The sequence below is a fragment of the Capricornis sumatraensis genome, chromosome 4 (genome assembly GCF_032405125.1).
Source record: "Capricornis sumatraensis isolate serow.1 chromosome 4, serow.2, whole genome shotgun sequence".
In the NCBI taxonomy this organism is placed as follows: domain Eukaryota; kingdom Metazoa; phylum Chordata; class Mammalia; order Artiodactyla; family Bovidae; genus Capricornis; species Capricornis sumatraensis.
In genome coordinates, this window is record NC_091072.1 from 83,799,676 (window position 1) to 83,822,493 (window position 22,818).

Below are 22,818 nucleotides of genomic sequence, written 5' to 3' on the forward strand. Positions count from 1 at the left end.
TTCTCATGAAGCTGGGTCATAGTTTCTCTTCTGTATGATCCCTACCTTCTATCAATATTGTGTGAATACCCATGTGTGTGTGTAGTCACTGAGAAAGGTCCTCTAATATGTCCACGGAGCACTACAGTTAGAAAATTTTAGCCACACAATGAGGGCAGAGCCATAGAAGTACTATACTTAGGTCGTTGGGAACAGGAAATTAATATCACTATTGCTTTAACAATATTCATTCAAATCAAAGCCAGCCAGGAAAGGTAAAGGATGAGAAGATACCCTCTTTCTCCTACTCTCATCTCCCTGGGAAAGGAGTCATTAATTGTTCATTACAGTGTATCCCATAATCTCCTTACCAGCCACATAGGAGCTATTTGTCTATGAGTACAATTTTGTCACGGTTTTCTTTAATATAATTTTACTATCACTCTTAAGACTCTTTGTTTCCTGTATGTGTAGATAGAATTGAATTCTAGGCTTTTTAATGTGACAGGTATTTATTCATTAGATGTGACATATTTGTCACTGAATATAAACTAATCAGGCAAACCACAGCACCTTATCAATCCTGCTGCTGTTTCAATGAACCAGCTCCATTACGGAATGCCTTATTATCCAGAAAAATTTTTATCTGGTAACTTTAACTACCCACAACATAGTCAAAAATAAGGAAGTGTCAGAACATGCGGTATGCAACTATGGAAACACATGTACTCTACATCTGTTGAACTCTACCTAAAGAACTAACAGATGCCACTTCACTAATTGTATTTGTGTATTGTGTATCTCTGAGAAGGCAATGGCACCCCACTCCAGTACTCTTGCCTGGAAAATCCCATGGGGGAGGAGCCTGGTAGGCTGCAGTCCATGGGGTCGCTGAGTCAGACTGAGTGACTTCACTTTCACTTTTCACTTTTATGCATTGGAGAAGGAAATGGCAACCCACTCCAGTGTTCTTGCCTGGAGAATCCCAGGGACGGGGGAGCCTGGTGGGCTGCCGTCTATGGGGTCGCACAGAGTCGGACACGACTGAAGCGACTTAGCAGCAGCAGCAGCAGCAGCAGCATTGTGCATCTAACTGTATTTTACTAACTGTATTTGGAATGTGGTGAGCTAGAAACTAGGAAGGGAGTCAGTGAGGCTGCAGTATGAGTATAGGGTGTGGTGAGTAGAAGGTGAGAGGAAAAAGTGACAGTTGGTAACAGCATGAGGAAAATGACAAAGCACAGAAAAAGTAGCCAACTAGGGTCATTTAATATCAGGGCACACAATCTTCCAGGCCTTTCAGTCACTGAGCATTTTACTCCGTTATAGCATTGGGTGGTGATGGCTGGGTAGGATGAGACCCTCAGCATCAAAGGAAGGTTATATTCTTTTCAGTTTACTTAATTGAAGATATTAACAAAGTAAACAACACATTTAAAGTGATTCATAAGTCAAATACTAATGATATATTTTTGAAGCTTCGTTATCTGGATGACACACTAAAATAATACGCTTTTTATTAATGAGGATACATAGTTAAAGCTTTACTCCTCCATCTATTCTGTCACTCTACTGAATATCTGGTTTCATCCCTTCATTTATTCACGTGTGTGAAAGAGATATTGAAAATAGAGTAGCAGACAAGACTAAGTCTTAACTTCTTGATTCGCTTTTCCTGCTCCTGAATTATCCAGTGACAGACATATCCCATTTTGTTTAACCACAAAGGAGCTCAATAAAGTTGAAACTATATATTTTTGAAGTTTCCTGAGAACTAGTGGGGCCATGAATAATCTCCAGTTCTTTCCTAATTGGAGCTTTAGTAGAGGGTCCCTGATGAAAAAGGAGTTCTGTGGCCTCTCACTTGAGAAGGGAAGGCGTATGGAGAAGGGGTGTGATTTGGTGAGTGCCCCCCTAAAGAAAGGAAAGGAAACAGCAGAAGGCTGAGTAGGACAGCCCTCTGGTGTGGCACAACTTTCTCACAACAATGCCACGTTGTACTGTCATCATCTGTGTTTGCAGCTGTCTTCCTAATTACACAGGAAGTGCCCCAAAGGCTGCCATGGCAGCTTGTTTATTTTAAAGCCCTGGTTCCAGGTAGAGTGTTGAATCCAAATGTATTGAATCAAAAGAAATAAAATTTTCAGGGGTTCATATCTAAGAAGGAGAAATGGGGATGATAGATATAACAACTAAAATTTTACAGACTATATCGACAGGTTGTCACTTCTTCAATGTGTCATTTGAGTCCTCCTTCCTGTTTTACAGGTGTTATCTGCTTCCCGGGTTGTTTAGATGGTAAAAAATCTACCTGCAATGCGGGAGACCAGGGTTCTATCCCTGGGTCAGGAAGATCTCCTGGACAAAGAAATGGTTACTTACTCTAGTCCCTAGAGGAGGAAATGGCAACTCATACCAGTATTCTTGCCTGAAAAATTCCATGGACAGAGGAGCCTGACAGGCTGCAGTCCACAGGGTCGCAAAGAGTCGGACACAACTGAGTAACTGAACTGAACAGGAACCCACTCCAGTATTCTTGTCTGGAGAATTCTATGGACAGAGGAGCCTGGTGGGCTACTGTCCATGGGGTTGCAGTATCGAACATAATGGAGCGACTAACACTTTCATTTTTTTTTCTTTTTTCTACAGCATAATTCAAAGGCCTCTGTTCTTATTTTGGGGGTTAAATTGAATACAAGAGCTGGGGTGCTGTGTGTCTTCCTGCAGCCACTCTTTATGGGAAAGGACTCAAAAGTGACAAAGCAGGTCAAGGAAGATTCATGATAGAAACTTTGGCTTTCAAGGTTTTTCCTGATTTGGCTTGGAACTCTTTCCAGTTTATACACCTCCCATAAGGTGCTTACCATCTCTGTTGTTAAACTGAAATTTAGTCCATCTCTATGTTTTCACATGTCTGTCCTCCACCTGTCCTCAGCAATTCATTTGTTAATAATTAAGACTTCATATTTCTAAACTTTCATCATAATGGAACACTGGGATCACTGTTTACCTAATTTATTGTGGAAAAGGCAGCAGTAAACGCTGCTGATGCCAGTAACAACAGCAGTTCATGCTTATTACACACCATACACTTATTTCTGGCCATGCACTTATTACTCACTAAGCACATCACAGGCTTAATCACATCTAACCTTTGCCACAATATATTTTACTGTTATCATTCTTTAAGATAAGGAAACAGTCTTACAATGAGAAGTGAAGTAAAGCTTCCAAGTAAGTGATGGAGCTGGAAGCTGAAGGTGAGGTATCTGAGTCCAGAGATTATGCCTTACTAAAATTTTACTAATAATCCTTAATAAATGGCACTATCAATTGTTTTTTTGGATTCATGTCAATATATGGCAAAACCAAAACAGTATTGTAAAGTAAAATAAAGTAAAAATAAAAATTAAAAAAAAAAGGTTTGAATGATAGCTTTTAGTTTTGTAGATGTTACTATCCAGAAACAAGGGGAAATTATTTTTCTAATATTTTTCAAGGTGTGAAATAAAATGAAAGCTGTTGGACAGAATAGAAGGAAACTAGAGAAAATAACTGCACACGTACTTGCAAAATACGATCCCCTTCTCGAATTCGGCCATCTTTGGCAGCAATGCTGTTTGGATCTACCTGTAAGGGAGAGGACACAGTGTCAACTGGATATGCAATATCGTCCCCAGAAACTTAAATTTCTTTTTAAATATGGTTCATGTTTTTCTATTGAGTTATAGAGGGCATGCCAAATTTTTCTTTGTCAACTGATTCTAAAAATGTTAATGAGCTATTTTAGAATTAATCACAATAAAATTAAGGAGAACGAAGCCCAATTTGATCTGTAGACCACTTTTCTCTCCCTCCCTCTTTTTCTTTCTTCCTTTTATCCTTTCCTCCTTTTATATTTTATTTTTTTTACAACTGTTTACTCATTTCTGTATCCCAACTGTCGGATGTTGTTTTCAGCTGACCTGATCCTCAGATGATGTTAATACCAGAATTTTCTGGACCCAGGAAATGTACTTTCTGCTAGGGTGATTTTTGAATCCTGCCTTAGCTGTCTGAGAAAACCTGATAGCTGTATTCTTAAGTCCATACTTATTAAAGGGATTTCTGTGTTATGATCACACAAATTTATAAAGGGATTTATAATCTATGTAGCTCAAAAAGTGAAAAAAAAAAATCTTACCCATGCAGACACTACTTTACATTTAGGCTGAACTATATTAACTATCATTTATTTTAGAATAAATAGATATTTAAAGCTCTTTTAAGAGCTTATCCACACTTTAATTGGCCAAACTTGAGTGATGACTTACTGTTTACTGGAGGTAATTTCATCTAGCACACATTTCATATGATGGCTTCCAACCATTTATTGGAATTTATTCCAGCAAAGCCTTTATTTTTTTTTCTTTAAGCAAAATATTTCAAGTGTAGCATAAGGTTGATCCATCCTATCCAGATGTTAGATATTACTTTCTAATTAGGTAGTGCCACCCAATAAATGAGTTTTAAGTGATCAGTCAAGAACAAAAGACGCTATAATTACATGTTTGACGTATAAGGAAACATTTTTTCCAAGTACATATGTTCTGTTCCTGTGGCTTTTCTTACATTCCTGAAGAGCAAAGTTCCAGAGCTGATATGTTTAAATTGTAAACAGAGACTTACCTGAAGGAAATGATGGATAGTTAATTAATTGTATCTTATTTAGAAGCCATTCACAATCTAAAACTTTGTCTTCAGAACTATAATCAAACTAATATTAAAATTCTGTATTTGCACTTCCATACATATTACAAAAGATAATTCTGCATGTGTTGCCTTATACTTCCTCACCATAATCAGAGGGGGTTTCATAGTTGTTTATTTAAAACAGCTATATATGCAAGTCAAATATTCTCTGGAAATTTTTCCATGGTAAGAACCAGTCAGTAGATTTTTTGGTAAAGTGATAAAGATTAACATTTATATTTATAGAGTTTCATAATTTTCTAAGTGCATTATCTTTTCCTAGTCTAAAAACCTCTATAAAAGCAATATTAAAAGCATTGTTGTACTGAATTTCTAGTTAAGGAAGCTGAATCTTAGTAAGTTCTGTAATGTTTTCAAGGTCATGGCCAAGAAAATTTGAATAGCACAGCAGAGCAGTTAGTATTTAGTTTGTCTAACCTCTGGGTTCATGCACATACACATAATATGCAGGATTTCACATACATATGTGTGTATACATATACATATGCAGGGATTAGATAACATGCATACATATATACACATACGTGCTTGCATGTACATATGTGATTTTTAATCATATCTGCATACATAATACCTTACTACTTCTCATAAAATGATTCTTTTGGGAGTTTCAAAAATCACCTATAATAATAAACTTTGCTTCACTTTTTTTCAAAATAATTAACACTGAAGGCATTTCACATTTAAGTACTTCACTTTTTAAATTGAAGTATAGTTGATTTTATTCTTTTTCATATTCTTTTCCATTGTAACATTATAGGATATTGAATATAGTTCCCTGAGTCAATACGTCACTTTTTGAAAGTGATTATGTGGTTGAATAAAACAAACTAATGGATGCCCTTCTTGGATATGATATTCAAATTTGTCCATCTTCAGCAGAGTAAAATATTAGATTTTTAGTAAATATTTAGATTTTAGATTTAAAATATTAGATGTCAATATTAGATTTAAAACAATTAGTTAATGCGATTGCTAACAAGTCAGATAAAAGATACAGCAGGGATGGAAAGACAAATGTTTGCTGATCAAAAACTTTGCCTGACTTCTGGCATATTTATGGGACTTTATTCAAATTTAGACAATGTTACCATTTTTGCACTCTTTCTTACTGGGATTCTGCGGTGAAAGCATCCACGTTAAATAAGCTGATAATAATTACATTACTTGGGCAACATAATTTACTTCTTTAATTGGAAATGACAAGTATTGGAACATGGCCAGTTCTTCACATTCAGGCCTCCCAAGGATTTTCTCATTGTGAGTCATTTCACTCCATTGCTCGCCGTCTGCCTCCCCTAATCTCTCTTCCATGGCATTTCTTACCTTGCTGACATAAATGCCGGTGTCTTCTTCATCATCCGTCCGGTAACAGACTGTCAGACCCAGCTTCTCTTGACTGCTAACACGACACAACTCGACCTCCTGGGAGAAAAACACAGAGACCGACATTTATCTCAGAGAGAAATCCCACAGCAGGATGCAGAACTCACTGATATTCTCTGGGTCATCCTGGGATGTTTTCACAACTATTACCTGACTTTTGAATTAACCTATGTTACCAAAATCCTCAAAATTCACTCTCAACATATATATCTGTATGATCAGGCCAACATTTTAAATTTTAATTATAAAGCTGGAGATGCACATTTTTTTGCATTGTTATAAAACTTAAAAAACTCACAAATGATGTTCAAATAAAATATGTATAAATCAATAATGTGGAATCAAGAAAATACTTGAGAATGTCAATGTAGGTAGCAAAATGTTTATAAAACTATTCAGAGTTCCTGTGTTTTTATTTTAATAAAACAAAATAAAATTAAAATAAAAAAGATGAACTGGACTCTGCATCAATTCTTCTTTTGAGTTCTATATATGATGATAGTCTTGTGTAGCTAGGCCAAGATTTTCTATTATCTTGTAGCAACTGTCAGCCTTGAAAAGAAATGGGTTCATCCAGGCTGCAGCAAGAGACATCAACAGTCATATGGGCAGAGGCAATGATTCAAAATGCAGCAGTAAATGAACAAGGAATCACATTTACTGAAACACATGGCTAAGGGGCTTGAAATGTCAGTCTTTAGGTAATATATATTGAATCTATTTCCTGATTTATGTTCAGTAAAATAATAATAAATTTCAGTGTATTTCATTTTTATATAATGAAATAGACTTGTACTGCTCTCAGAAGCAGATGACTTTAGAATAAATTGCATAATTTCAAACAGTGAAACACCAATTGGTGCTCTTATCATGGAGAACGTGTTCCTATTGGATGGAGCATATAAGGCCCTTTAGTAAATAATCAGATGAGGAAGAGCAGAATAAATTTAAACTGGAAATGACCAAATGACCAGATCTAGACCAAGTTTCTAAACCTCAGGTTTTGTGGGAGTTATGAATTTGTCTGTCTTGCTTAATACTCTTTTTCACTAGGGCCTAGATCAGGGACAGTCTCAGTGTGGGAACTCAGTCCATGCTGGTTGAAGGATAATGGCTTTTATTTCAAAACATGTCTGAGTGTTTGTCATTTTTTGTAAACCAATAATCAATCTTTCCTTTTTAATTGGAGATAGATTTTGTGTGCATGCATTGAGTGTGAGTGTGTGTGTGTGTGTGTATGTATGTGAATGAAGGGAATAAATTTAATATAGTATCCATTATCTCAAGTAGTTACCAGGACTAAATAAAGAGATACTCACTCAGTTTCAAACTAGAGGATATTTCCAGTGCACGCTGCTACATTTGAAGAAGTATCTTCCATTTTAACTTTGTATTTCAGCGAAGGACTTGTCATTGGAAAATAACCATTTATTTTAATGACATACTACAAACCATTTGTTTCTACTTGCCATAGGTAAATCCTTAACAAGGACAGACTGTCATAAGCTCCAGTGACCAACGATTTCACAGCTAACAGCAAATAAAAGAAAATTTAAATCTTGCATCTTGAGACATGTACTGCAAATTGGTGAAGTACATGAAACCATGACCAATGCTGACTTTCCAGCTGGTGGACAAAGATACTCTAAATTACACTACAGGGCTTAAAAAGGGCATAGCATATGCTGAACAACAACAAAAAAACTCTTTTCACCTAGAGGAAAAATAAGAAATAGTGACATGTTTTATCACCAGAAAAACAAAAAGTACACACTCATGAAGGGCATTTTCAAAACTGGCAACAATTAATGCCTCCAGAGGGAAAGAATGCTTGACTAAAACTGTAACATTATGAAGGAATTACGGCAACAATAGAGCTCTAATTACAGCAATCAAGTATATACAGTTAAGGAGTAAAAAAGTTTGTGATTCCTAAGAGGCCTACAAGGAAATCTAAACATCCCATAAAGAACTTATGGGATGAGAGTGGGAACTTAAAGCAAACGTGGAGCTGAAATCCATTGACTTTCTTTGTCCTTCCAATAGCACAAGAGAAACACCCCACATTGGGGGAAGTCATCTCCAGAGGGAAGCATTCCTTTTCTGAGTGTTTTCTCTGCACTCTCAATGGTGTACTATTGTTTTGGTGTTTGTTTAAAAGATGCATATCTAAATATCCTGTAATAAAGGTGGAACCAATCTATTAAAACAAAAAGGGCAAAATCACCCATAAATATCAATATTGCAAACCATTTAATAAGAATTGCAAGGAAACGGAGATCTGAGAAACCAAGGTCATATTGAACCTAAGCAAATTTGTGAAGCAGGTCTCAAAATTACCCACAGCACCTTTGTTTTTAATAGCATCTCCTCCCCTGCCCTTTTAAGATACTGGACACCCTGCTTCTATTTCTTTAGCTTCCTGGAGTTCCTAAGGTCTGTTTACCTAGGAAGTCATTGGTATTTAGGTTTGTCATCCTAATTACCTCCTAGCAAAACCTGGCCCTTGGTATCATCTTCCATTATCTCACAAGTAGCTCTTGAGATATAAAGAAAATAATAAATATTTCCTAAGGAGATCATTATTAATAATTTTTTAAAATGTTGTCCCATCCAGTGTTTGGTTTACACCAATAAAGACTGAGCATACACTTCCTATTACAAGCCTTAATTCAAAGGACTGAACTTATGGAAGTAAGAGTCCAGGCTCTGAAGAAGACTCAAGTGAGATTTCCTGCAGTCCACAGACCACCTAACACCAGCCTCAAGAGTGGACTTGCAATTCTTTCTTTGGTTGAGAATGTTTCAGGTATTACATATTTCATATTGGTCCACAGAAGCATACACTTTAGAATCAAAGTTTCTTTAATTCTATGACCAAATACTTTAGAAGCCGCTAGCTGTAGACCATTCTGTTTGTATGAGGCAAAGGTGGCATTGTAAAGGCTGCTTATCTGAAAGGCATCCTCTAGCCCAGCTTTCATTTAGTATTCTCTTCACAGTGCACACAAGCCTCTGACTTCTGAAGAAACAACCTCCCGATAATAGAGAATGTTTTCCCTAACAACTTTCATGCCTTTCCCTCTGTCATGAGGAAGCTGTTTGATGAAAAACATAAAAGTGAAATGCTATCTCTGTACATTTTCTCTGCGAAGACAATTCTCGGGCATCTACAAATCAAAGCCAAGTCCGCCTGGATGGCACTGCTAACCGTCCATAAGGCATTTGCGACTAGAATGGAAGAGTCACTTCATACACCTGGTGAAACCACATTAATTTTGGCTTAAATGTGCTTTAAGGTCTTACATTCTGGGAATATGTATAATCCCATAAAAAATCATGCCATAATATCTAATCCTGTGAGAAACTGATTATGAAGGTTGAGGGTGGAGTAAGGGATTAAAGTTAGTTAGTAGAATTTACTGTGAAACATCCTTCAAATCGTAGAAAGAATGGGATTTTTATATAAATTGGTTGCACTACAGTGCTGTGAAAGTTTTATGTTTTAATGATTCGGTCTCAGGTGGAAGAAGGAAGTTAAAAAATATAAACACACTTTTGCTTTTTAGGTGGCATTTTCTTGTTGGAAGATCTGAGGCTTGAAGCTGCCTGCAATGTTCTTTTATTGGAGTGTAATTGCTTTACAATGTTGTGTTAGTTTCTGCTGCACAACAATGTGAATTTAAGCAAATTGTTTCTATACTCCAGAGAGCTTGAGGCCCATGACATGAGTGAGAAAATTCAGAGGCAATCCTACAGGGCTACAGCCCCTACAGGGCTTCCTCTGAGGCTCAGTGGTAAAGAATTCACCTATAAAGCAGGAGCTGCATGAGATATGGGTTAGATCCCTGGGTCGGGAAGATGGCCTGGAGGAAGGCACAGCTACCCACTCTAGTATTCTTGCCTGAAGAATCCCATGGACAGAGGAGCCTGGCAGGCTACAGTCCATAGGCTCACAGAGTCAGACATGACTGAAGCGACTTAGCACAGCACGGCAATCAGTACTACACAAGTCAGAACGAAAACCAGGGCTAAACAGGATGGTCACTGATACCAGTTGACAATCCAGAGAAGGGGTCTAGTGTGTTCATATTTTTCTTTTATTTCCTTTTTATTGATAAGACAACATGTGCTGTGTTGTGCTCAGTTGCTCAGTCATGTCCAACTCTTTCTGACCCCATAGACTGTAGCCCGCAAGGCTCCTCTGTCCATGAGGCATTCTCCAGGCAAGAATACTGGAGTGGGTTGCCATGCCCTCCTCCAGGAGATCTTCCCAACCCAGGGAGAGAACCCAGGTCTCCTGCAATGCAGGCAGATTCTTTAACATTTGAACTACCAGGGAAGCCCAAGAATACTGGAGTGGGTAGCCCATCCCTTCTTCAGGGGAACATCTTGACCCACGAATTGAACCGGGGCCTCCTGCATTGCAGGCAGATTTTTTTACCAGCTGAGTTACCCTGGAAGCCCCATAAGACAACATATCCACTATTTTATCAGCTTAGCTTTAATCATATATAACTATATTAAATTTTGTAATGTTGATTACTAACTAGTGAAGTACCACACTTAGTTGTTACAACAAGATCTTTATTTAAAATCAATTAAGTGGGAATCAAGATTGCTGGGAGAAATATCAATAACCTCAGATAGGCAGATGACACCACCCTTATGGCAGAAAGTGAAGAGGAACTAAAAAGCCTCTTGATGAAAGTGAAAGAGGGGAGTGAAAAGTTGGCTTAAAGCTCAACATTCAGAAAACGAAGATCATGGCATCCAGTCCCATCACTTCATGGGGAATAGATGAGGAAACAGTGGAAACAGTGTCAGACTTTATTTTTCTGGGCTCCAAAATCACTGCAGATGGTGATTGCAGCCATGAAATTAAAAGACGCTTACTCCTTGGAAGAAAAGTGATGACCAACCTAGATAGCATATTCAAAAGCAGAGACATTACTTTGCCGACTAAGGTCCGTCTAGTCAAGGCTATGGTTTTTCCAGTGGTCATGTAAGAGTTGGACTGTGAAGAAAGCTGAGTGCCGAAGAATTGATGCTTTTGAACTGTGGTGTTGGAGAAGACTCTTGAGAGTCCCTTGGACTGCAAGGAGATCCAACCAGTCCATTCTAAAGGAGATCAGCCCTGGGTGTTTTTTGGAAGGAATGATGCTAAAGTTGAAACTCCAGTACTTTGGCCACCTCCTGCGAAGAGTTGACTCATTGGAAAAGACTCTGATGCTGGGAGGGATTGGGGGCAGGAGGAAGAGGGGTTGACAGAGGATGAGATGGGTGGATGCCATCACTGACTCCATGGATGTGAGTTTGAGTGAACTCCGGGAGTTGGTGATGGACAGGGAGGCCTGGTGTGCTGTGATTCATGGGCTTGCAAAGAGTTGGACACAGCTGAGTGACTGAACTGAACTGAACTGAAGTGGGAAATATGAAAACTTTAACCTCCATATCCATGAGAAGCTTAGATACTGTATTATGGAAAAATCATTTTGATTCACTATCTCCTGGATAGTGAAAATCAGGAATAAAGTTCAATAAAAATAAACAAAAAACCTCCTGAAATACTCAAATTGATGTCTCATTTCAGGTTTGGACACCTCAACTCCAAACATTCATAACAAATTACTGCAACTAGCAACTAAATCATATTTTGTAGAGATATTATGATAAAAGTGAAACATTAGTCTTGTCTTTACATTGACACCTTTTATCTCACCACTGAGATGGAGTGAATGGTTGGTGAACACACAACCACTTTCCCTTCTTGATGATGTTGTCGCAAAATACAGGTAGCTTTTAACCCCCAGTTTCCTGTTCTTAGAGACTTTCTCTTTCTGGATCCTTTGAGAAATAAAGGTGCCACATTTTCCTTGACCCAGACTGTCTCTTTCTTGCGGCCTCTGAATCACCTTAGGAAGTCTTAAATTACCCATTTGGAATAAATTTTACACCTTAACAAAGAAAAAGATGTTAATTTTGTTTATACTTTTAACTGAGGGAGGGAATGGATTCATGAGGCCCGTAATTGAGTCCATGTCATGAAATCTGGACCAGGAATAGAAATGGGAAACTTAACATCAAGGTGAGTGTGAGAAGTGGTTTGTATCATTCTGCTGTGTCAGTTATAGAGTCAGGTCAGCTTCATGCACACCTGCCCTTTAATGGGCTTTCACTCAGCCCTGCTCTGTCTGCATCAAAGAACAAAGACAGGGGAGGAAACCACGGAAACATCCTGGTTACATCAGATATGTTTTTTGCCTCATTTTGAGCTTGTGCCTTTTGAGAAAGCTGCACTTGTTTTTAGATATTAGGATCATATAGTTTACCTTTGTAACCCTGGGTTTTTCAGAGTTGACACTTGAGATTTGAACAAAACATTAAATGATCATTTATTAGCTTATAAATGGCAGCAATGTTAATATCCATAGTCATTTTTTGTCTATGTTTTGTGATTTGTATGTTAGCTCTTGGCTGGTCTCCATCAAAATAATTCAGCATATCATAGAAAATTATGGAAAAGACTACTTCAAAATGTGATCTCCATAGTTGCTTTACTTCTAAAATATCCACTTTAGCATTTCATGCTCTGATCAGCTCAGATACTCTTCCGTTCCCACTCCAGCATTTGTGCTCTCTCAGGGGACCTTGAACTAGTTGACTTTTCACTATCAATAATTCCCTTATGCCCTCTTCTCTCTCCTCGCCCAGCTTGAAACTGCAGTTAGTAACGATACTCTTTTAAAATTCCAGAACCCCCTCATTGTTCTCTGCCTTCACCGTATCACCCAGCAAAGGTCAATCACTGTTAAGCCCAACTGTTCACTCCCTTGGGTTTTCACCTAAATGGCTGCAGTATGGCCCTGGAGGAAAAGGCACAGTCATGCAGACCACATGGACTGCTTTCACTGTAAATTCATTCCCACAAACCTCAAATGGGCCATCAACACTGGTCGACAATCCCATATGCTTCCCTTGTGAAGCTGCTCTTCTTTCTTCATAAATTTTCCAATTAAATATGCCCACTCTCAGCTGATGGCCTCCCCTCATACTTCACAGGATACTAAGAGATTCTTATTACTCATAGCCAATCATTCTATTTCACACTTTGTGGGAAAAAAAATAAACCATGAGATGGAAACTGCTACATCTTCCCTCCATTCAGCATATAAATCTAAATTCATCTGTATCCACCCTGTCGAGTAGAAACCCCACAACAATGATGATCCACTCTAGGTTGAGGGTCATTGACAAAATCAAATAAAAAACTTGGAAGACATAATAGAATAGACTGGGTGTTCACCAAGCCTGAATTCCCAAGCAGAGAACTTTGACCATGTAAAGGCACAGAGATAGGGAATGCATGACATGTTAGATGAGCTTTAAGTAGTTAATGTGTGTGAAGCTAAGGGTTGAAGATTGGAGTGGGTGAAAAATAAAACTGGAAAAGTGGCAAGATCATGGAAAAATGACTATACTATATTAAGTAATTATATCTGCAAAAAAGTAAAGAAGACTAACTGAAAAGGAACTAACATAGTCTGACTTGCAGTTTGGAAAATGGCTACAGAGGTAACATGGCCCAGGAGTTGTAGGGGTTAAGAGATGAGCACACAAGTGGGGAATGTTATCAACACATGAAGGAGAAGGTAAGGTTTTGAATGCCAACTGTGTCAGTCCTTAAACACTGTTACTATTATTGCTATTTTATTGATGAGGAAAATGAAGCATAGAGATAAGTCAACTAACTTGCCCAGAGACACGCAGTTAAGTCAGAGGCAGAACTGAGATTCAAGTCCTAACTGAAGGACTTCAGTTCTCAACAGCTCCTTCCTCTGTTTCCATATATAACTCATTCTCATTTTTCTGTTTTCAGCTGAAATAATATCCTGGGTAGTGTCCCTCTCCATCACTCTTTCTCAAGCAGGTCTTTAAATTCTCTACAGAAATTTCACCGATGCTTAGAAACTTCTTGACAACTATGATTATTTATTCATTTTTATTAGCAAATTTATATTTTTTTAGATTGCTTACTTTTTATTGTCTTTTTCCCTTTACTATCCTATAAGCATGTATTTTATCTAGTGTTTTTCATATCCCACAAGCCTTAGATATGAATCAAACTCTTGAGGACAGTGCCATGCCATCTTTATTGCATTCCTAATGCCAGCAAAATCTGGGAACTTATGAGAAGTCCCACAGGCATCTTTTGGATGAGCTAACTACTATAGTGAAGTTGGACATAGACTATAATTGCTTTGGCATATTTGTACCTCAGTATAATTGTATTTAATTAAGTAGAATATATTCAGAAAACTGTTCAAACAATAAATGTGACTTATTTTCTTATAATCTCTGCCAATAAAATAATCAGAGTGAGCTGGAAAAATAAAGCAAAATTAACTATAAAGTACAAATTCTAAGAATTTCTCTAGCACATTTAGTGTGTATTCACTTTATTCACCTGATACTTTCTTAACACCTGCTATGTACCAAGGCCCACATTTAGCACTGGAAACTTTTATATACCAAACATTGTGATAAATGTTTTGGGAATAATGTCACATTTAGTTTTATAAAAATATGACAGGCTAATATAGTGCATCGTAGTTATTTATGATCCAACCAGCATTCAATTACTTTCTTTTTGGAAACATTAACCCATATTTCTCGTGCAGAATTGCACCTTCTTCTTTCTTTATCTGCTTGTTTGTTCAATGCTGATTTCAGCTTTGGGAGCAGTCATGTGACCCAGACATCAGTCAATGAGTGTATTTTATTCATTAACTGTAATGATCATTTTAAGAATGGATATTTGATAGAGTTTAATTAAGCCCATCAATATCAGGCCTGAGACCTCTGTTGAAACTCTTGAGAAAAGAACACTTGTCTTTCCTGTTGTACTTGAGCCTACAAGACTATAGGAACAGCTCAGATCTTCATTTTCCCACAATATGTAAACCCTAGGAATAAATCCAGCAAAGAGGAGGTAAAAGCCAAAAGATGGAGAAAGACTGAAATTTACTCACATCATTTGAGTCCCTGGATCAAGTTATGCTTGAAACAGGATCTTCTGGAATTTTCAACTCAAAAAGTTAATACATCTCTTTTTCCCCTTAAGTATCTGTTTTGGGTCATCTGTCTTTTTGGATCAGAGTCCCAATTGATATTGGAAGATGTTACAAATTTCATTTTACATATAAAACAATTCAGGATCAGTATTTAGCAACTTCCCTAAGGTTACTTAGCAACCATTTGTCTGAGCCAGAAACTGAACATAGGTATTTTTTTTCTTTTACTCTGAAGCTTGTTTTTTCAATCAATACACTCTTATAGTTCAACGATGATTTAAAAGCTCATTGTGTAGACTGAGGCTTAAAAACATAAAGAACTCACAAAAGTGCAAAGACATACATGGTAAAAGATAGATGAGATGAGGCAAGCATCAAGAGATGAGCCAAAAGAGGAAAAGTTCCAGAGACAAGCTACCTTCATGCAGAGGGTGAGAAGGGAATATGAACAGAGGATGCCAGAGACTTGTTAGGACCAAATTCTAAAAGGTCTCATGACAAAAATACTGGGCAGAAAAGGGAGAGGGAGGCCAATATGCAAAATTTAGAGTGTTTCATCTTCTATAAACAACAATGAATTATGAAACTAAGACTATTGAAAGAAAGGATTTGATTGTTTAGCATTCAGCTGAGGCAGATGCATACATTTCTCCTATTTTATTTTCAAAGCAGATTAAGTTTTGAGAAAATTAATATAATCATAATTTATTTCACAGGGTTATTTGGAAGGAAATTCTAGACACAACTTATCCTCCAACTTTTATTAATAGAAACGACTTCCCCACATTCACCTGATAATTTAGTGGCAGAGCTAAGACAGAAGCCAAGTCTCCTAATGTTTATTCAATCACTCTTAATAACAGTTATCATGTTGGTTCATATATTATTCCTTGAGCAATTCTCATCTGGGATGGTAAGTTGGGGTGTGCATGGAGAAGAGTGTGTTGGGATGGGAAAATCATTGCAAGAAATGAGAGAAGCTGATGGAAGTGGGTTATGAAGGTGAAATGTATGGAAGCAGGAACAAGATGGACCAGTGATGTTAGCTTAGGTAAACTGAATCAGTGCTGGGCTGGATGAATCACTAGTTGGAATCAAGCTTGTTGAGAGAAATATCAACAACCTCAGATATGCTGATGATACCATTCAAATGGCAGAAATTGAAGAGGAACTAAAGAGTTTCTTGATGAGGGTGAAAGAGGAGTGTGAAAAAGCTGCTTTGAAAATCAACATGAAAAAAGGATCATGGCAGCTGATCCCATCACTTAATGGCAAATAGAAGGGGAAAATTGAAAACTGACAGATTTTATTTTCTGGGGCTCCAAGATCACTGTGAACTGTGACTGCAGCCATGAGATTGAAGAGACGCTTGCTTCTTGGAAGGAAAGCTATGACAAACCTAGACAGTGTATTAAAAAACAGAGACATCACTTTGCTGACAAAGATCTGTATAGTCAAACCTATGGTTTTTCCAGTGGTCATGTATGGATGTGAGTTGGACCATAAAGAAGGCTGAGCGCTGAAAAACTGATGCTTTTGAATCATGTTGTAGGAGAAGACTTGTGAGAGTCCCTTGGACTGTAAGGAGACCAAACCAGTCAGACCTAAAGGAAATCAACCCTGAATGTTCATTTAGGGCTGGAAAAGGACTGATGCTGAAACTAAAGATCCAATACTTTGGCTATCTTATGTGAAGAGCTGCTTCATTGAAAAGACCCTGATACTGGGAAAGAATAAAGACAAAAAGAGAAGAGGGAAGCAGAGGATGAGATGGTTGGACAGTATCACTGACTCAATGGACACAAATTTGAGCAAACTCTGGGAAATAATGGATGACAGAGAAGCCTGGTGTGCTGCAGTCTGTGAGGCCGCAGAGTCCGACATGGCTTAGTGAGTGAACAACAGCAAACTGGATCAGTGTGCTAGCAGAGAAGGGCTTGAGTTGACTTTTTTTTTTAGAAGTATTCTTTCAAACCTCTGAGTCTACAGCAGATTTAAAAAGAAGAAATAGCACACTAAAATTTCATACACAAGTGTTGTTCATTCTCTGAAAGCCTCAAAATGCCTATTGCCATTCTCATGGTATGTGTTTCTGCCATTCTCATGGTATGTGTTTCTGCCATTCTCATGGTATGTGTTTCTGCCATTCTCATGGTATGTGTTTCACCTGGTCCTGCTGTCTTTAGTATGTCTCTACTCCTGGCAATTGTAAGCTATCTTTCCTTTGAATTGCTGAAACTAGCTCTTTCAAAAGAAAGTGTTAACAGCATTTCTTTGATATTAACCATGTACATTCTGAAAGGTAAATAGTTGAAAAGGCCAGGGTGACCCTTTGTGTCGTGGTAGTCCCTTGTTCAATGACTGTGCTTCTTGGTAACATTTATCATCATGCTTTCAATCTGGCTGTGTTTTAAGTAAAGGAGATCTGAAATGCTGTTTCAGGGTAAAAAAGAAATCATTTTGAAGAGGCAGGCATTTACTTGAGAAAGACAAAATATCTTTTACCGAAATATAAGACAACTATAGCTGTTTCTGGGTAGTTAGGTGAACATATTAAAGGAATAAAAGTATAATCTACACATTCACAAAATGATCCTAAGGAGCACCTAAAAATGAACTGAGTAAAGAGGGACTGAAATAGGTTATAAATATCAACACTGGATGACTAAGTTATCAGTGCTTTATCTGACAGAAAACAATGTCATTTGGGACCCAAAATATTGGAAGACCTGTTGAATATTTAGTACAGGAATTGAGACATTGCCTATCTCTTGACAAGTATATATGGCTAAGAACAAAGTGGCATGAAGAGCTAGACGGCTGTGGTCTAAGAAAACCCAAGAAGACGTATATGTGACTTTGGCGAGTAGGGCTCAAACGCCATTCCAGAGGGCACAGAGTTTATTTTTTTTAAAATTTTTTTAAATTTAATTTTAATATCTTTAATTCTTACATGTGTTCCCAAACATGAAACCCCCTCCCACCTCCCTCCCCATAACATCTCTGTGTGGGCACAGAGTTTAGTAGAGACGGTAGATTTATTGTGAACTTGAGTGCATCTGTGCTGTCTCTTGAGTCATGTCCAACTCTTGGCAACGTTGTGGACTGTAGCCCTCCAAGCTCCTCTGTCTGTGGGATTCTCCAGGCAAAATACTTGAGTGGGTTGCCATGCCCTCCTCCAAGGGATGTTCCCATCCCAGGGACTGAACCCACAACTCTTATGTCTCCTGCATTGGCAGGAGAGTTCTTTACCATTAGTGCCACTTGGGAAGCTCCATTGTGAACTTGAGCTTAAAGGAAATAATCTGGGGCATGACAGCAAAAGCTACTTTTTGAACTTGAATGGTGATATTAATCTAAATTTATCAGATAATGTTCCGTTTTTCATGCTCCGTTTTGGGACAATATACTGATATGCAATATAAATTTTTTTTTACTAGTAATAGTGCAAACCCACTGTTTTCTTCAAGGCAGGGAAATAAATTGCAAAAGTTACACAAAACCTATGAATATTTTACATTGTAAAACAGAATAAATTTGTGTATCTGGAAGTGGGTCAAAGGAAAAATTCTTTTATATTATTATATTTTTTTATACTTAATATTTGAGACCTTGATTGAAAATATGATAAAATAATGAATTAAATTTTCTTCTAACTAAGAAAACCCAACATATCCTCTGCCTTACCATGATCATTCAAGAATATGCTACTTTATTTAAGCATCTGATGGTTAGTAAGCAACTTGGAAAAGATGTTTGATGTCCCACATCTCCAGATTAGTATGACAGTGTATAATAATAAAAAATTTCTTTGTAAATATATAGTAATTGTAGGTAAAATGTTGATCCTGATTTCAGCATTTATTTCATATTTGATAGGTTCTATGGTTTGCCACTGGCCATTATCCCAAAGTGTTCAAAGAATTTATCTGTTAGCACAGATTCTAGATTTTTCCTTTCCTATCCCTTCTTTTTGGAGCCAGATCTCCTAGTGATTTTTTTAAGGCCAGTCTGTTATGATACATAAAATGCATTGCATCTTTATTGTCCTGGCAATAAAACTCTAATAACATGCATTAAAACCAATTAGTAAACCCAAATATCTTCTGATTTAATGAATGAGAAAAGGAGAATGCACATTTATCTATTTCAGATATTATACATTGAGTTCCAGACTGGGAGACGCCCGTGTCTATGTTGACACAACAGAAATTTGTCAATCCTTCTCAGAATTTCTCTTTATTTGAAAAGTATTCAGGAACCTTTACAGCATATGTTATTAAGGAAACATAAAAGGAAGATTAACAAAGCAGATGAAGAGGGGAAATAAATAAACCTGTTGACAAGATGAACTTTATTTCCATCAGCTGGTTATTGGAGCAGGAAATGCAGGCTTTTCTAATGAGGCACTGGGCTATGACTGCGATTTTTTGTCTAAGCTATTTTATAGTGGGTGCTAGGGAGATTTTCCTGTGGTCATCAAAACAGGAAAATGTACAAGACTTTTAAACCTGTCAAGATCCCATGAAAGTTACAATAATTGTTCCCAAATTATTTTTTCCTGTTTGGTAAAGTAGAACTTTCATATCATCAAATGTGTTCACATTACCTCCATAGATATTTCTGACCTAACTGAAGAAATTAAACCCTAAAAAGAGATCTGTTACGAAATATAACAAAAGGTTTAAAATGTAGAAGTTAAAGCTTTGCATTTTTACTCAACATTTTTACTTTTTCTCCAAAAGCTCAAGATAACTTGGTGAGTTTTAGAAAAAAATATTTTTCTTAAATCAGGAAGTAAGGTATGCATTTTGAAACACCCAATCTTAGAAAGAGCTTCCCTGGTGGCTCAGACAGTAAAGAATACGCCTGCAGTGTGAGAGTCCTACGTTCAATCCTGTGTCGGGAAGATCCCCTGGAGAAGAGAATGGCAACCCACTCCAATATTCTGGCCTAGAGAATTTCACGAACACAGGCTTCAGTCTGTGGGGTTGCAAAGACTCAGACATGATTGAACGACTAACACTTTCATTCTTGGAAAGGAGAAAGTTCATTTGGGAGGGATGTACATTTTAAACATTACAGCAGCTTTCTCAAAACGTATATAACATTATTTGCAGGTATAATTTCGTATATGCATATTTTCTAAGTTTGGTCTTTCTATACCTATATGATTCATGTTAACAACAAATTGTAATGTTTATCACATATTATCCTATGATCTATTTTTTAGATGCGAAATAAGTCATGGTATGGACTTTTCTGAGCTTGTAAAGTTGCATAAGAATGCACATAGTCTCACACATATGTATCAATTTTTATTGTAATGGTATAATTTCCCCAATGACTCATACATAGTGTATACTTGTATATTTATGTAACCATGATGTCAGTTTGTGGAATTTAGAGCAGTAGTATTTTATCTTATGGGATAGACATTTAAATAAATAATGATCAGATCAATTTAAATTATGTATTTATTTTACATATTTATTTTATACAATATTTTACATTATTTGGCCAAATGCTTTATGAACTTCTTTTCCTTTGGGCTTCTGAAAAGTAAACATGTTCTCTGTTGTTAATGAGATCAGTCTGGATATTTTGACCACTTAAAAATGAATTTCCATCATTGCATTATGTATTCTGCAGCCTGATTTGATAACTACATACAAAAACATGAATCATCAACATTAATCTGAAGTATATCAGCATCTGTTCACTATCACATAATTTACAATAGTAAAGTATCATAAATGTCCTCTATGTATACAATATGAGACTTCTTAAATAAATAAGGAAATATCTGAATGATAGAATAGTAAGACTCTGGAGAACTTTCATAACATGGGAAATGATCATTACAAACACTAAATAATAAAGCAGGACACAAATTTACAAAACACATAATCATCCCCCTTTTGTTTTTCTTTCTTTAGTCTTGTATTCAAAGAAAAATTCCTGGAAGAAATGTGAGTAGTTAACTTTAGTTACTATTATTATAATCATGATTCTTTTATTTTTAATGTATCCTTATAGTTCTATGAGCATATTTCTATGAGTATGCACTTACTTAGAATTAGAAAAATAAACACTATTTAAAAAAACTAATGTTAATCATTAAAAAAAAGTAGGTGCTCTGTACATCACAGAAGCTCACAGAACTCTATTCTTTCCCTTCTATACAACTGTCTTATTTACTAGAAAACACTAATTAAAAAGCAAGAGGAAAAAAGGATTTTGATCAATTCAGTGGAGTAAGAAGAAACTAAACATAAACATCAAAAAAACACTTTGTGTGGGTAAGAAGCTCAAATGGCTTATCTCCATCAAAAGAAGACACAGAACTAAGCCTTGGTTTTATGCCCCAAATTTAATTAAGCTTTTCTGTTATGAAGTGCTAGATCCTGAAGTTGTGTACTCTGTAGGACACAAACGTGTCAGACTTACTGACTCTCCGCAATTCTGATCTTCCCAGCTTGCTTAATGGCATTACCATTGTGCCAATCAGCCTGGTTTAGGTCTTCAGAGTAATACTGTATTCTCCAACTTTGCTGTTTTACAGATAATTGGCCATTGCCTATAAAATGATTCTCCTTTTCTTTCTATTCTTTTTGTTGTTACTCTAGTTCAGTCTCGTATTTTTTTCTTCTTTGCCTCTTCTATCCCCTTGAATCCATCTGGAAGATTACTGCTTGATTAATCTTATTAATATGCCCTTAATACATTATTTTGTGCTCAAAATTATTAATGCTGCTGCTGCTGCTGCTGCTAAGTTGCTTCAGTTGTGTTCAACTCTGTGCTACCCCATAGACGGCAGCCCACCAGGCTCCGCTGTCCCTGAGATTCTCCAGGCAAGAACAATGGAGTGGGTTGCCATTTCCTTCTCCAGTGCATGACAGTGAAAAGTGAAAGTGAAGTCGCTCAGTCGTGTCTGACTCTTAGCGACCCAATGGACTGTAGCCTACCAGGCTCCTCCATCCATGGGATTTTCCAGGCATTAATGGCTCTCCCGAATTACTGAATTAAGTCCAAAGTCCTCAGAATGACTCTCCAGACCTTTTATAATATGATCCCAAACAACATTTCTCCCAATATCTCCTATTCTTCTGCTCAAAGATCTGATAACCTGGCCAAACTGCAGTAGGAATAATTTCCCAGATCTGAGAGAATCCTTAGAAAAATATATTCCACTTCATTTAGTTCAGTTCAGTTCAGTTCAGTCACTCAGTCGTGTCCGACTCTTTGCGACCCCATGAATCGCAGCACACCAGGCCTCCCTATCCATCACCAACTCCCGGAGTTCACTCAGACTCACGTCCATCGAGTCAGTGATGGCATCCACCCATCTCATCCTCTGTCGTCCCCTTCTCCTCCTGCCCCCAATCCCTCCCAGCATCAGAGACTTTTCCAATGAGTCAACACTTCACATGAGGTGGCCAAAGTACTGGAGTTTCAACTTTAGCATCATTCCTTCCAAAGAAATCCCAGGGCTGATCTCCTTCAGAATGGACTGGTTGGAACTCCTTAGAGTCCAAGGGACTCTCAAGAGTCTTCTCCAACACAACAGTTCAAAAGCATCAATTCTTCAGCCCTCAGCCTTCTTCACAGTCCAACTCTCACATCC

General features: G+C 37.3%; 1 protein-coding gene across 2 annotated transcripts in view; it reads right to left on the reverse strand.

Moving 5' to 3' along the window:
* The window catches only part of PDZRN4 (PDZ domain containing ring finger 4), a 423,248-nt gene that overhangs the window by 13,851 nt on the left and 386,579 nt on the right, over positions 1-22,818 (reverse strand). For both annotated transcript variants that reach the window (XM_068971176.1, XM_068971177.1), the window contains 2 exons: positions 6,058-6,156; positions 3,547-3,609 (listed from right to left, as the gene is read on the reverse strand). In XM_068971176.1, the coding sequence (XP_068827277.1) occupies positions 3,547-3,609; positions 6,058-6,156 (162 nt within the window). The remainder of the gene's footprint in view (positions 1-3,546; positions 3,610-6,057; positions 6,157-22,818) is intronic.